At 27.6% G+C, this 16,219-nt stretch overlaps 1 protein-coding gene across 2 annotated transcripts in view; it reads left to right on the top strand.

Annotated features, from left to right (window-relative positions):
- Nucleotides 1–1,923, top strand: part of mvp (major vault protein) — a 16,064-nt gene extending 14,141 nt beyond the window's left edge. For both annotated transcript variants that reach the window (XM_056401840.1, XM_056401839.1), the window contains exon 17: nucleotides 469–1,923. In XM_056401840.1, coding sequence (XP_056257815.1) covers nucleotides 469–594 — 126 coding nt within the window. In that variant the 3' untranslated portion in view covers nucleotides 595–1,923. The remainder of the gene's footprint in view (nucleotides 1–468) is intronic.
- The last annotated feature ends 14,296 nt before the right edge of the window (nucleotides 1,924–16,219 follow it).

Raw genomic sequence — 16,219 nt, 5'->3', positions numbered from 1 at the left:
ACTACTAGTACTACTAGTACTACTACTACTGCTACTGGTGCTGAGGAAGACACAAAGACTTTATTTAAAATACAAACAGCTCTGCTTTTAGTTTTCATACTCTCACCTCTAAACTTCAACTGATCTGAGGTGGAGCATGTTCAAGACGTGCGACATGTTCACACCAAAAGTTAAAACGCACATAATTTAAACTGCTTTTAGTGACAGTTGTTAACTGGTTGTGACGGACCGTCAGAAGTCCCGTCTGTCACAAAGCAGTTCTTGTGAACGTCTCAAAGATGTTCAGTTTGCTGTGATAGAAAACAGAAGATAGTCAGAACACGAGCTCCACTTGTTTAGTCCATCCTGTTTCTGATTGGCCGGTTCTTCTTCCGCCCGCAGAGCTACACCTTTCAAAACACTCAGTGTAACCAAAGACGTTCACAGAGCTTCAGTTCAGAAACTTACAGTCCGTCTCTCCTCCTCCAGGTCAAGATGCTCCAGGCTCTGGGGCTGAAGTCCACCCTCATCACAGACGGGTCGTCGCCCATCAACCTCTTCACCACAGCCAACGGCCTGCTGGGGGCGCTGCAGGGGCCGGGCCAGGGCCAGTGAAGTGGAGGAGAAGAAGCCAATGAAGAAATGTAAATGTCCAAAAGTAAACCTCAACAGATGCTGATGACATTGACGATACTGTCGCCTGACACACACACAAACACTCCGGTCACATGAGTTTCTGAGGCCGATATTAAAGCAATTAAACATCTGCAGATAAAGATTCACTTCATGGGTTTGTTACAGAGCCACTAAAATGTCCATCTACACCTCTGCAGAGGTTGTAAGACTCAACTTTGAGTCATCACCGTGTGGCGCTATAATAAAACCAGAGAGCGCATCTTTAATCTTTAAAATCAACCTTTGCACAAAGTCTGGAGGTTCCCCCAGATTTTAGGGGGAAATAAAACGGCCTGGGACAATCACTGTACATGGAGATTGAAACATTACATTCTGTCCAGTGTGTTAACAGCTTTACAAACATAGATGTTCAATACAACAGTGATTATCAAACCTTTTACTGAGCAACTTTCATTGTACGAGAATTTGTTGTGGGTGACAGACTGTTTACATGATGGATATTTTAGGTGTGTAAAACACTTCTGGAATCAACGTCCTGTTCATTGATGAGTTTCTGACACAATGTCTGTAAATAATCTAAAACTCTGGCTGTACGTCAGCCTTTGTAAACCTGTGAAGAAGTCTCATATCAAGTTGACACATTTAATGTAAAACACCTTCCTCTTCACAACTCTGTTCCTCTTCTCAACAACACTGTGATGACGATGACACGTTAAAGCTTCCACTGACAAACTGACAAAATCAAATGAACTGCTTCCTGTTTAATGAACTGTAAATGTTTCTGCTGAGCTCCAGCGGATGAAGTGAAGACATGGAATAGAACTCACCTGTAATCACACGTACATGACTTTAGGTGTGATTACAGGTGAAACCTTCAACCAGAGGAGCTCAGTAGAACAGTCTTTATCAGTCTGATGTTGTGTTACTCTGTCAAGATGCTGTTTCTTTAACTATAGGTTCTGCTCTTAGGGGAACTGAGATTCAGAGGTTTACTTTTGGACAGGACACTTGTGTCTGTGAAAAAAACTGTACTGCTAAGGAAGAAGAATTGTGCCTACAAACAAACTTAATAGTTTGCTTAGTTGTGTAACCTGACAACTGAAGAATTCTGCATCTGCTTTGCACTATGTCCACTAAAAGTAGAAATGCTGAAATGCAGAAAATGCTGATGTTAACATATTCAATATTAAACATTTCTGTTTCTGTGGAAATGAAATGAATGTCGATCTGCCTTCCTCTGCCTAATAAAGTTCTGTTGTTACTGCAGAAAAAAACTGTGTGAAGCCAATAAAGTGCTGTTGCGGAAAACGTTTGTCTCTGTTGTGCTGACGTCATCACACACATCTTCATATGATAATATGACGTTTATGACTTATTATACTATGAGGTTTTAAGACATTTTATGCCTTACTATACTATGAGTTTTATATAACTTTTTATGCAACGTTATACTATGACTTTTTTTTACTTTTTATGCGATATTATAGTGTGACATTTCATAACTTTTTATGCCTTACTATACTATGACATTTTTAGACATTTTTATGCCATTTTATACTATGATGTTTTATGACTTTTTATGCCAAATTATACTATGACTTTTTATGCCTTATTATACTATGACTTTTTATGACTTTTTATGCCTTATTATACTATGACATTATATGCTATGACTTTTTTAGACATTTTTATGCAATTTTATACTATGACGTTTTTATGACTTTTTATGCCTTATTCTACAATGACATTTTATGCCTTACTATACTATGACTTTTTTAAACATTTTTATGCCATTTTATACTATGATGTTTAATGACTTTTTATGCCATGCTATACTATGACTTTTTTATGACTTTTTATGCCATATTATACTATGACTTTTTATGCCACATTATACTATGACTTTTTTGTGACTTTTTATGCCTTATTATACTATGACTTTTTATGCCACATTATACTATGACTTTTTTATGACTTTTTATGCCACATTATACTATGACGTTTTATGAATTTTTATGCCTTATTATACTATGACTTTTTTTGCCATGCTATACTATGACTTTTTAATGACTTTTTATTCCTTACTATACTATGACTTTTTTATGAGTTTTTATGCCTTATTATACTATGACATTTTATGCCTTACTATAGTAAGGCATAAAATGTCATAGTATAATGACTTTTTTAGACATTTTTATGCCATTTTATACTATGATGTTTTATGACTTTTTTGCCTTGCTATAATATGAACTTTTTATGACTTGCTATACTATGACTTATTTTATGACTTTTTATGCCAAATTATACTATGACTTTATATGCCTTGCTATACTATGACGTTTTTATGACTTTTTATGCCTTATTATACTATGACATTTTTAGACATTTTTATGCCATGCTATAGTATGACTTTTTATTATTTTTTATTCCACGTTATACTTTGACTTTTTATGCGTTATTATACTGACTTTTTATGCGTTATTATACTATGACATTTTATGCCTTACTATACTATGACTTTTTTATGAGTTTTTATGCCTTATTATACTATGACATTTTATGCCTTACTATAGTAAGGCATAAAATGTCATAGTATAATGACTTTTTTAGACATTTTTATGCCTTTTATACTATGATGTTTTATGACTTTTTTTGCCTTGCTATAATATGAACTTTTTATGACTTGCTATACTATGACTTATTTTATGACTTTTTATGCCAAATTATACTATGACTTTTATATGCCTTGCTATACTATGACGTTTTTATGACTTTTTATGCCTTATTATACTATGACTTTTTTTGACTTTTTATGCCATGCTATAGTATGACTTTTTTATTATTTTTTATTCCACGTTATACTTTGACTTTTTATGCGTTATTATACTGACTTTTTATGCGTTATTATACTATGACATTATATGCCTTGCTATACTATGACTTTTTTATGACTTTTTATGCCTTATTATACTATGACGTTTTTACTACGTTTTTATGCCATTTTATACTATGACTTTTTTAGACATTTTTATGCCATTTTATACTATGACTTTTTTGTGACTTTTTATGCCTTACTATACTATGACATATTATGCCTTGCTATACTATGACTTTTTTATGACTTTTTATGCCTTATTATACTATGACGTTTTTACTACGTTTTTATGCCATTTTATACTATGACTTTTTTAGACATTTTTATGCCATTTTATACTATGACTTTTTTGTGACTTTTTATGCCTTACTATACTATGACATATTATGCCTTGCTATACTATGACTTTTTTATGACTTTTTATGCCTTATTATACTATGACTTTTTTAGACATTTTTATGCCATTTTATACTATGACTTTTTTGTGACTTTTTATGCCTTACTATACTATGACATATTATGCCTTGCTATACTATGACTTTTTTATGACTTTTTATGCCTTATTATACTATGACTTTTTTAGACATTTTTATGCCATTTTATACTATGACTTTTTTGTGACTTTTTATGCCTTACTATACTATGACATATTATGCCTTGCTATACTATGACTTTTTTATGACTTTTTATGCCTTATTATACTATGACTTTTTTAGACATTTTTATGCCATGCTATAGTATGACTTTTTTATGACTTTTTATGCCACGTTATACTTTGACTTTTTATGACTTACTATACTATGACATTATATGCCTTGCTATACTATGACTTTTTTATGACTTTTTTTGCCATATTATACTATGACTTTTTTATGACTTTTTATGCCACGTTATACTTTGACTTTTCATGCCTTATTATACTGACTTTTTATGCTTTATGATACTATGATGATTTTACAACGTTTTTATGCCATATAATACTATGACATTTTATGCCATACTATACTATGACTTTTATATGCCATGCTATACTATGACATTTTTATGAATTTTTATGCCTCATTTTACTATGACGTTTTTATGACTTTTTATGCCATATCATACTATGACATTTTATGCCTTATTATACTATGACGTTTTTATGACATTTTATGCCTTATTATACTATGACTTTTTTATGACTTTTTATGCCATATTATACTATGACTTTTTATGACTTTTTATGACTTTTTATGACTTACTATACTATGACTTTTTTATGACTTTTTATGCCACTTTATACTTTGATTTTTTAGAACTTACTATACTATGACGTTTTGATGACTTTTTAAGCCATATCATACTATGACATTTTATGCCATGCTATACTATGACGTTTTTATGACTTTTTATGCCATGCTATAGTATGACTTTTTTATGATTTTTTATTCCACGTTATACTTTGACTTTTTATGCGTTATTATACTGACTTTTTATGCGTTATTATACTATGACTTTTTTAGACATTTTTATGCCATGCTATAGTATTACTTTTTTATGACTTTTTATGCCACGTTATACTTTGACTGTTTATGACTTACTATACTATGACATTATATGCCTTGCTATACTATGACTTTTTTATGACTTTTTTTGCCATATTATACTATGACTTTTTTATGACTTTTTATGCCATATTATACTATGACGTTTTTATGACATTTTTATGCCTTATTATACTATGACGTTTTTATGACTTTTTATGCCTTATTATACTATGACTTTTTTATGACTTTTTATGCCATATTATACTTTGATTTTTTACAACTTACTATACTATGACGTTTTTATGACTTTTTATGCCTTATTATACTATGACGTTTTTATGACTTTTTTACCCATATCATACTATGACATTTTATGGCATGCTATACTATGAAGTTTTTATGACTTTTTATGCCTTATTATACTATGACGTTTTTATGACTTTTTTAGCCATATCATACTATGACATTTTATGCCATGCTATAGCATGACTTTTTTATGACTTTTTTTGCCATATTATTCTATGACTTTTTAATGACTTTTTATGCCATATTATACTATGACTATGACGTTTTTATGACTTTTTTATGCCTTATTATACTATGACTTTTATATGACTTTTTATGCCATATTATACTATGATGTTTTTATGACATTTTTATTTCTTATTATACTATGATGTTTTTATGACATTTTTATTTCTTACTATACTATGACGTTTTTATGACTTTTTATGCCTTATTATACTATGACGTTTTTATGACTTTTTTAGCCATATCATACTATGACATTTTATGCCTTACTATACTATGACTTTTTTTATGACTTTTTATGCCTTATTATACTATGACTTTTTTATGACTTTTTATGCCAAATTATACTATGACATTTTTATGACTTTTCATGCCTTATTATACTATGACGTTTTTATGACATTTTATGCCATATTATACTATGACTTTTTTATGACTTTTCATGCCATATTATACTATGACTTCTTATGACTTTTTATGCCACGTTATACTTTGATTTTTTTACAACTTACTATACTATGACGTTTTTATGACTTTTTATGCCTTATTATACTATGACGTTTTTATGACTTTTTATGCCATATCATACTATGACATTTTATGCCTTACTATACTATGACTTTTTTAGACATTTTTATGCCATGCTATAGTATGACTTTTTTATGACTTTTTATGCCACGTTATACTTTGACTTTTTATGACTTACTATACTATGACATTATATGCCTTGCTATACTATGACTTTTTTATGACTTTTTATGCCATATTATACTATGACGTTTTTATGACTTTTTATGCCAAATTATACTATGACTTTTTATGACTTTTTATGCCTTATTATACTATGACTTTTTTAGACTTTTTTATGCCATATTATACTATGACTTTTTTTGACTTTTTATGCCATACTATACTATGACTTTTACATGCTATGCTATACTATGACGTTTTTATGACTTTTTATGCCATATCCTACTATGACATTTTATGCCTTACTATACTATGACTTTTTTAGACATTTTTATGCCATGCTATAGTATGACTTTTTTTATGACTTTTTATGCCACGTTATACTTTGACTTTTTATGACTTAATATACTATGACATTATATGCCTTGCTATACTATGACTTTTTTATGACATTTTTATGAATTTTTTTGCCACATTATACTATGACTTTTTTATGACTTTTTATGCCATATTATACTATGACTTTTTATGCCTTATTATACTATGACTTTTTTATGACTTTTTATGCCACATCATACTATGACATTTTTATGCCATTTTATACTATGACTTTTTTAGACATTTTTATGCCTTGCTATACTATGAATTTTTATGACTTTTTATGCCACGTTATACTTTGACTTTTTATGACTTAATATACTATGACATTATATGCCTTGCTATACTATGACTTTTTTATGACTTTTTATGCCACGTTATACTATGACTTTTTTATGACTTTTTATGCCTTATTATACTATGACTTTTTTATGACTTTTTATGCCATATTATACTATGACTTTTTTATGACTTTTTATGCCACGTTATACTTTGACTTTTTATGCCTTATTATACTGACTTTTTTATGCTTTATTATACTATGATGATTTTACAACGTTTTTATGCCATATAATACTATGACATTTTATGCCATACTATACTATGACTTTTATATGCCATGCTATACTATGACATTTTTATGAATTTTTATGCCTCATTTTACTATGATGTTTTTATGACTTTTTATGCCATATCATACTATGACATTTTATGCCTTATTATACTATGACGTTTTTATGACTTTTTATGCCATATTATACTATGACTTTTTTATGACTTTTTATGCCATATTATACTATGACTTTTTTATGACTTTTTTATGACTTTTTATGCCATATTATACTTTGATTTTTTTACAACTTACTATACTATGACGTTTTTATGACTTTTTATGCCTTATTATACTATGACGTTTTTATGACTTTTTATGCCATATCATACTATGACATTTTATGCCTTACTATACTATGACTTTTTTAGACATTTTTATGCCATGCTATAGTATGACTTTTTTATGACTTTTTATGCCACGTTATACTTTGACTTTTTATGACTTACTATACTATGACATTTTTATGACTTTTTATGCCACGTTATACTTTGATTTTTTTACAACTTACTATACTATGACGTTTTGATGACTTTTTAAGCCATATCATACTATGACATTTTATGCCATGCTATAGTATGACTTTTTTATGACTTTTTATGCCATGCTATAGTATGACTTTTTTATGACTTTTTTATGCCACGTTATACTATGACTTTTTTTGCCATATTATTCTATGACTTTTTATGCCTTACTATACTATGACTTTTTTAGACATTTTTATGCCATGCTATAGTATGACTTTTTTATGACTTTTTATGCCACGTTATACTTTGACTTTTTATGACTTAATATACTATGACATTATATGCCTTGCTATACTATGACTTTTTTATGACTTTTTTTGCCATATTATACTATGACTTTTTTATGACTTTTTATGCCATATTATACTATGACTTTTTATGACTTTTTATGCCATATTATACTATGACTTTTTTATGACTTTTTATGCCTTATTATACTATGACGTTTTTATGACTTTTTATGCCATACTATACTATGACTTTTACATGCTATGCTATACTATGACGTTTTGATGACTTTTTATGCCATATCCTACTATGACATCTTATGCCTTACTACACTATGACTTTTTTAGACATTTTTATGCCATGCTATAGTATGACTTTTTTATGACTTTTTATGCCACGTTATACTTTGACTTTTTTATGACTTACTATACTATGACATTATATGCCTTGCTATACTATGACGTTTTTATGACTTTTTATGCCTTATTATACTATGACGTTTTTATGACTTTTTATGCCATACTATACTATGACTTTTACATGCCATGCTATACTATGACGTTTTTATGACTTTTTATGCCATATCATACTATGACATCTTATGCCTTACTATACTATGACTTTTTTAGACATTTTTATACCATGCTATAGTATGACTTTTTTATGACTTTTTATGCCACGTTATACTTTGACTTTTTATGACTTACTATACTATGACATTATATGCCTTGCTATACTATGACGTTTTTATGACTTTTTATGCCTTATTATACTATGACGTTTTTATGACTTTTTATGCCTTATTATACTATGACGTTTTTATGACTTTTTTTGCCATACTATACTATGACTTTTTAATGACTTTTTATGCCACGTTATACTTTGACTTTTCATGCCTTATTATACTGACTTTTTATGCTTTATTATACTATGATGATTTTACAACGTTTTTATGCCATATAATACTATGACATTTTATGCCATACTATACTATGACTTTTATATGCCATGCTATACTATGACATTTTTATGAATTTTTATGCCTCATTTTACTATGACGTTTTTATGACTTTTTATGCCATATCATACTATGACATTTTATGCCTTATTGTACTATGACGTTTTTATGACGTTTTATGCCTTATTATACTATGACTTTTTTATGACTTTTTATGCCATATTATACTATGACTTTTTTATGACTTTTTATGACTTTTTATGCCACGTTATACTTTGATTTTTTTACAACTTACTATACTATGACGTTTTTATGACTTTTTATGCCTTATTATACTATGACGTTTTTATGACTTTTTATGCCATATCATACTATGACATTTTATGCCTTACTATACTATGACTTTTTTAGACATTTTTATGCCATGCTATAGTATGACTTTTTTTATGACTTTTTATGCCACGTTATACTTTGACTTTTTTATGACTTACTATACTATGACTTTTTTATGACTTTTTATGCCACTTTATACTTTGATTTTTTTACAACTTACTATACTATGACGTTTTGATGACTTTTTAAGCCATATCATACTATGACATTTTATGCCATGCTATACTATGACGTTTTTATGACTTTTTATGCCATGCTATAGTATGACTTTTTTATGATTTTTTATTCCACGTTATACTTTGACTTTTTATGCGTTATTATACTGACTTTTTATGCGTTATTATACTATGACTTTTTTAGACATTTTTATGCCATGCTATAGTATTACTTTTTTATGACTTTTTATGCCACGTTATACTTTGACTTTTTATGACTTACTATACTATGACATTATATGCCTTGCTATACTATGACTTTTTTATGACTTTTTTTGCCATATTATACTATGACTTTTTTATGACTTTTTATGCCATATTATACTTTGATTTTTTACAACTTACTATACTATGACGTTTTTATGACTTTTTATGCCTTATTATACTATGACGTTTTTATGACTTTTTTAGCCATATCATACTATGACATTTTATGCCATGCTATAGCATGACTTTTTTATGACTTTTTTTGCCATATTATTCTATGACTTTTTAATGACTTTTTATGCCATATTATACTATGACTATGACGTTTTGATGACTTTTTATGCCTTATTATACTATGACTTTTATATGACTTTTTATGCCATATTATACTATGATGTTTTTATGACATTTTTATTTCTTATTATACTATGATGTTTTTATGACATTTTTATTTCTTACTATACTATGACGTTTTTATGACTTTTTATGCCTTATTATACTATGACGTTTTTATGACTTTTTTAGCCATATCATACTATGACATTTTATGCCTTACTATACTATGACTTTTTATGACTTTTTATGCCTTATTATACTATGACTTTTTTATGACTTTTTATGCCAAATTATACTATGACATTTTTATGACTTTTCATGCCTTATTATACTATGACGTTTTTATGACATTTTATGCCTTATTATACTATGACTTTTTTATGACTTTTTATGCCATATTATACTATGACTTTTTATGACTTTTTATGCCACATTATACTTTGATTTTTTTACAACTTACTATACTATGACGTTTTTATGACATTTTTATGCCTTATTATACTATGACGTTTTTATGACTTTTTATGCCATATCATACTATGACATTTTATGCCTTACTATACTATGACTTTTTTAGACATTTTTATGCCATGCTATAGTATGACTTTTTTATGACTCTTTATGCCACGTTATACTTTGACTGTTTATGACTTACTATACTATGACATTATATGCCTTGCTATACTATGACTTTTTTATGACTTTTTTTGCCATATTATACTATGACCTTTTTATGACTTTTTATGCCATATATACTATGACGTTTTTATGACATTTTTATGCCTTATTATACTATGACGTTTTTATGACTTTTTATGCTTTATTATACTATGACGTTTTTATGACTTTTTATGCCATACTATACTATGACTTTTACATGCTATGCTATACTATGACGTTTTTATGACTTTTTATGCCATATCCTACTATGACATCTTATGCCTTACTACACTATGACTTTTTTAGACATTTTTATGCCATGCTATAGTATGACTTTTTTATGACTTTTTATGCCACGTTATACTTTGACTTTTTATGACTTACTATACTATGACATTATATGCCTTGCTATACTATGACGTTTTTATGACTTTTTATGCCTTATTATACTATGACGTTTTTATGACTTTTTATGCCATACTATACTATGACTTTTACATGCCATGCTATACTATGACGTTTTTATGACTTTTTATGCCATATCATACTATGACATCTTATGCCTTACTATACTATGACTTTTTTAGACATTTTTATGCCATGCTATAGTATGACTTTTTTATGACTTTTTATGCCACGTTATACTTTGACTTTTTATGACTTACTATACTATGACATTATATGCCTTGCTATACTATGACGTTTTTATGACTTTTTATGCCTTATTATACTATGACGTTTTTATGACTTTTTATGCCATACTATACTATGACTTTTACATGCCATGCTATACTATGACGTTTTTATGACTTTTTATGCCATATCATACTATGACATTTTATGCCTTATTGTACTATGACGTTTTTATGACGTTTTATGCCTTATTATACTATGACTTTTTTATGACTTTTTATGCCATATTATACTATGACTTTTTATGACTTTTTATGACTTTTTATGCCACGTTATACTTTGATTTTTTTACAACTTACTATACTATGACGTTTTTATGACATTTTTATGCCTTATTATACTATGACGTTTTTATGACTTTTTATGCCATATCATACTATGACATTTTATGCCTTACTATACTATGACTTTTTTAGACATTTTTATGCCATGCTATAGTATGACTTTTTTATGACTCTTTATGCCACGTTATACTTTGACTTTTTATGACTTACTATACTATGACTTTTTTATGACTTTTTATGCCACTTTATACTTTGATTTTTTACAACTTACTATACTATGACGTTTTGATGACTTTTTAAGCCATATCATACTATGACATTTTATGCCATGCTATACTATGACGTTTTTATGACTTTTTATGCCATGCTATAGTATGACTTTTTTATGATTTTTTATTCCACGTTATACTTTGACTTTTTATGCGTTATTATACTGACTTTTTATGCGTTATTATACTATGACTTTTTTAGACATTTTTATGCCATGCTATAGTATTACTTTTTTATGACTTTTTATGCCACGTTATACTTTGACTGTTTATGACTTACTATACTATGACATTTTATGCCTTGCTATACTATGACTTTTTTATGACTTTTTTTGCCATATTATACTATGACTTTTTTATGACTTTTTATGCCATATTATACTTTGATTTTTTACAACTTACTATACTATGACGTTTTTATGACTTTTTATGCCTTATTATACTATGACGTTTTTATGACTTTTTTATGCCATACTATACTATGACATTTTATGGCATGCTATACTATGAAGTTTTTATGACTTTTTATGCCTTATTTACTATGACGTTTTTATGACTTTTTTAGCCATATCATACTATGACATTTTATGCCATGCTATACTATGACTTTTTTATGACTTTTTTTGCCATATTATTCTATGACTTTTTTATGACTTTTTATGCCATATTATACTATGACTATGACGTTTTGATGACTTTTTATGCCTTATTATACTATGACTTTTATATGACTTTTTATGCCATATTATACTATGACGTTTTTATGACATTTTTATTTCTTATTATACTATGACGTTTTTATGACATTTTTATTTCTTATTATACTATGACGTTTTTATGACTTTTTATGCCATACTATACTATGACTTTTATATGCCATGCTATACTATGACATTTTTATGAATTTTTATGCCAAATTATACTATGACATTTTTATGCCTTATTAAACTATGACGTTTTTATGACATTTTATGCCTTATTATACTAAGACTTTTTATGACTTTTTATGCCATATTATACTATGATGTTTTTATGACATTTTTATTTCTTATTATACTATGATGTTTTTATGACATTTTTATTTCTTACTATACTATGACGTTTTTATGACTTTTTATGCCTTATTATACTATGACTTTTATATGCCATGCTATACTATGACATTTTTATGAATTTTTATGCCTCATTTTACTATGACGTTTTTATGACTTTTTATGCCATATCATACTATGACATTTTATGCCTTATTATACTATGACTTTTTTATGACTTTTTATGCCATATTATACTATGATTTTTTTATGACTTTTCATGCCATATTATACTATGACTTTTTATGACTTTTTATGACTTTTTATGCCACGTTATACTTTGATTTTTTTACAACTTACTATACTATGACGTTTTTATGACTTTTTATGCCTTATTATACTATGACTTTTTATGACTTTTTATGCCATATCATACTATGACATTTTATGCATTACTATACTATGACTTTTTTAGACATTTTTATGCCATGCTATAGTATGACTTTTTTATGACTTTTTATGCCACGTTATACTTTGACTTTTTATGACTTACTATACTATGACTTTTTTATGACTTTTTATGCCACTTTATACTTTGATTTTTTTACAACTTACTATACTATGACGTTTTGATGACTTTTTAAGCCATATCATACTATGACATTTTATGCCATGCTATACTATGACGTTTTTATGACTTTTTATGCCATGCTATAGTATGACTTTTTTATGATTTTTTATTCCACGTTATACTTTGACTTTTTATGCGTTATTATACTGACTTTTTATGCGTTATTATACTATGACTTTTTTAGACATTTTTATGCCATGCTATAGTATTACTTTTTTATGACTTTTTATGCCACGTTATACTTTGACTGTTTATGACTTACTATACTATGACATTATATGCCTTGCTATACTATGACTTTTTTATGACTTTTTTTGCCATATTATACTATGACTTTTTTATGACTTTTTATGCCATATTATACTTTGATTTTTTTACAACTTACTATACTATGACGTTTTTATGACTTTTTATGCCTTATTATACTATGACGTTTTTATGACTTTTTTACCCATATCATACTATGACATTTTATGGCATGCTATACTATGAAGTTTTTATGACTTTTTATGCCTTATTATACTATGACGTTTTTATGACTTTTTTAGCCATATCATACTATGACATTTTATGCCATGCTATACTATGACTTTTTTATGACTTTTTTTGCCATATTATTCTATGACTTTTTTATGACTTTTTATGCCATATTATACTATGACTATGACGTTTTGATGACTTTTTATGCCTTATTATACTATGACTTTTATATGACTTTTTATGCCATATTATACTATGACGTTTTTATGACATTTTTATTTCTTATTATACTATGACGTTTTTATGACATTTTTATTTCTTATTATACTATGACGTTTTTATGACTTTTTTATGCCATACTATACTATGACTTTTATATGCCATGCTATACTATGACATTTTTATGAATTTTTATGCCAAATTATACTATGACATTTTTATGCCTTATTAAACTATGACGTTTTTATGACATTTTATGCCTTATTATACTAAGACTTTTTATGACTTTTTATGCTATATTATACTATGACTTTTTATGACTTTTTATGCCACATTATACTTTGATTTTTTTACAACTTACTATACTATGACGTTTTTATGACTTTTTATGCCTTATTATACTGACGTTTTGATGACTTTTTAAGCCATATCATACTATGACATTTTATGCCATGCTATACTATGACGTTTTTATGACTTTTTATGCCTTATTATACTATGACATTTTTAGACATTTTTATGCCATGCTATAGTATGACTTTTTTATGATTTTTTATTCCACGTTATACTTTGACTTTTTATGCCTTATTATACTGACTTTTTATGCGTTATTATACTATGACGTTTTTACTACGTTTTTATGCCATATAATACTATGACATTTTTTGCCTTACTATACTATGACTTTTTTAGACATTTTTATGCCATTTTATACTATGACTTTTTTGTGACTTTTTACGCCTTACTATACTATGACATATTATGCCTTATTATACTATGACTTTTTTAGACATTTTTATGCCATGCTATAGTATGACGTTTTTATGACTTTTTATGCCACGTTATACTTTGACTGTTTATGACTTACTATACTATGACATTATATGCCTTGCTATACTATGACTTTTTTATGACTTTTTTTGCCATATTATACTTCGACCTTTTTATGACTTTTTATGCCATATATACTATGACGTTTTTATGACATTTTTATGCCTTATTATACTATGACGTTTTTATGACTTTTTATGCCTTATTATACTATGACGTTTTTATGACTTTTTATGCCATACTATACTATGACTTTTACATGCTATGCTATACTATGACGTTTTTATGACTTTTTATGCCATATCCTACTATGATATCTTATGCCTTACTATACTATGACTTTTTTAGACATTTTTATGCCATGCTATAGTATGACTTTTTTATGACTTTTTATGCCACGTTATACTTTGACTTTTTATGACTTACTATAATATGACATTATTTGCCTTGCTATACTATGACTTTTTTATGACTTTTTATGACTTTTTATGCCACGTTATACTATGACTTTTTTATGACTTTTTGTGCCTTACTATACCATGACTTTTTTTGTCATGCTATACTATGACGTTTTTATGACTTTTTATGCTTTATTATACTATGACGTTTTTATGCCATATCATACTATGACATTTTATGCCTTACTATACTATGACTTTTTATGACTTTTTATGCCTTATTATACTATGACTTTTTTATGACTTTTTATGCCAAATTATACTATGACGTTTTTATGACTTTTTATGCCATATAATACTATGACATTTTATGCCTTACTATACTATGACTTTTTTATACATTTTTATGCCACATTATACTATGATGTTTTATGACTTTTTGTGCCTTACTATACTATGACTTTTTATGCCTTACTATACTATGACTTTTTTAGACATTTTTATGCCATGATATATTATGATGTTTTATGACTTTTTATGCCATGCTATACTTTGACTTTTTTATGACTTTTTATGTCATATTATACTATGACGTTTTTATGACTTTTTATGCCATATTATACTATGAACTTTT

Source organism: Seriola aureovittata, chromosome 17, assembly GCF_021018895.1.
Source record: "Seriola aureovittata isolate HTS-2021-v1 ecotype China chromosome 17, ASM2101889v1, whole genome shotgun sequence".
Taxonomy (NCBI): domain Eukaryota; kingdom Metazoa; phylum Chordata; class Actinopteri; order Carangiformes; family Carangidae; genus Seriola; species Seriola aureovittata.
The sequence above is the reverse complement of the archived record's forward strand: the minus strand, read 5'-3'. Positions and strand labels throughout refer to the sequence as shown.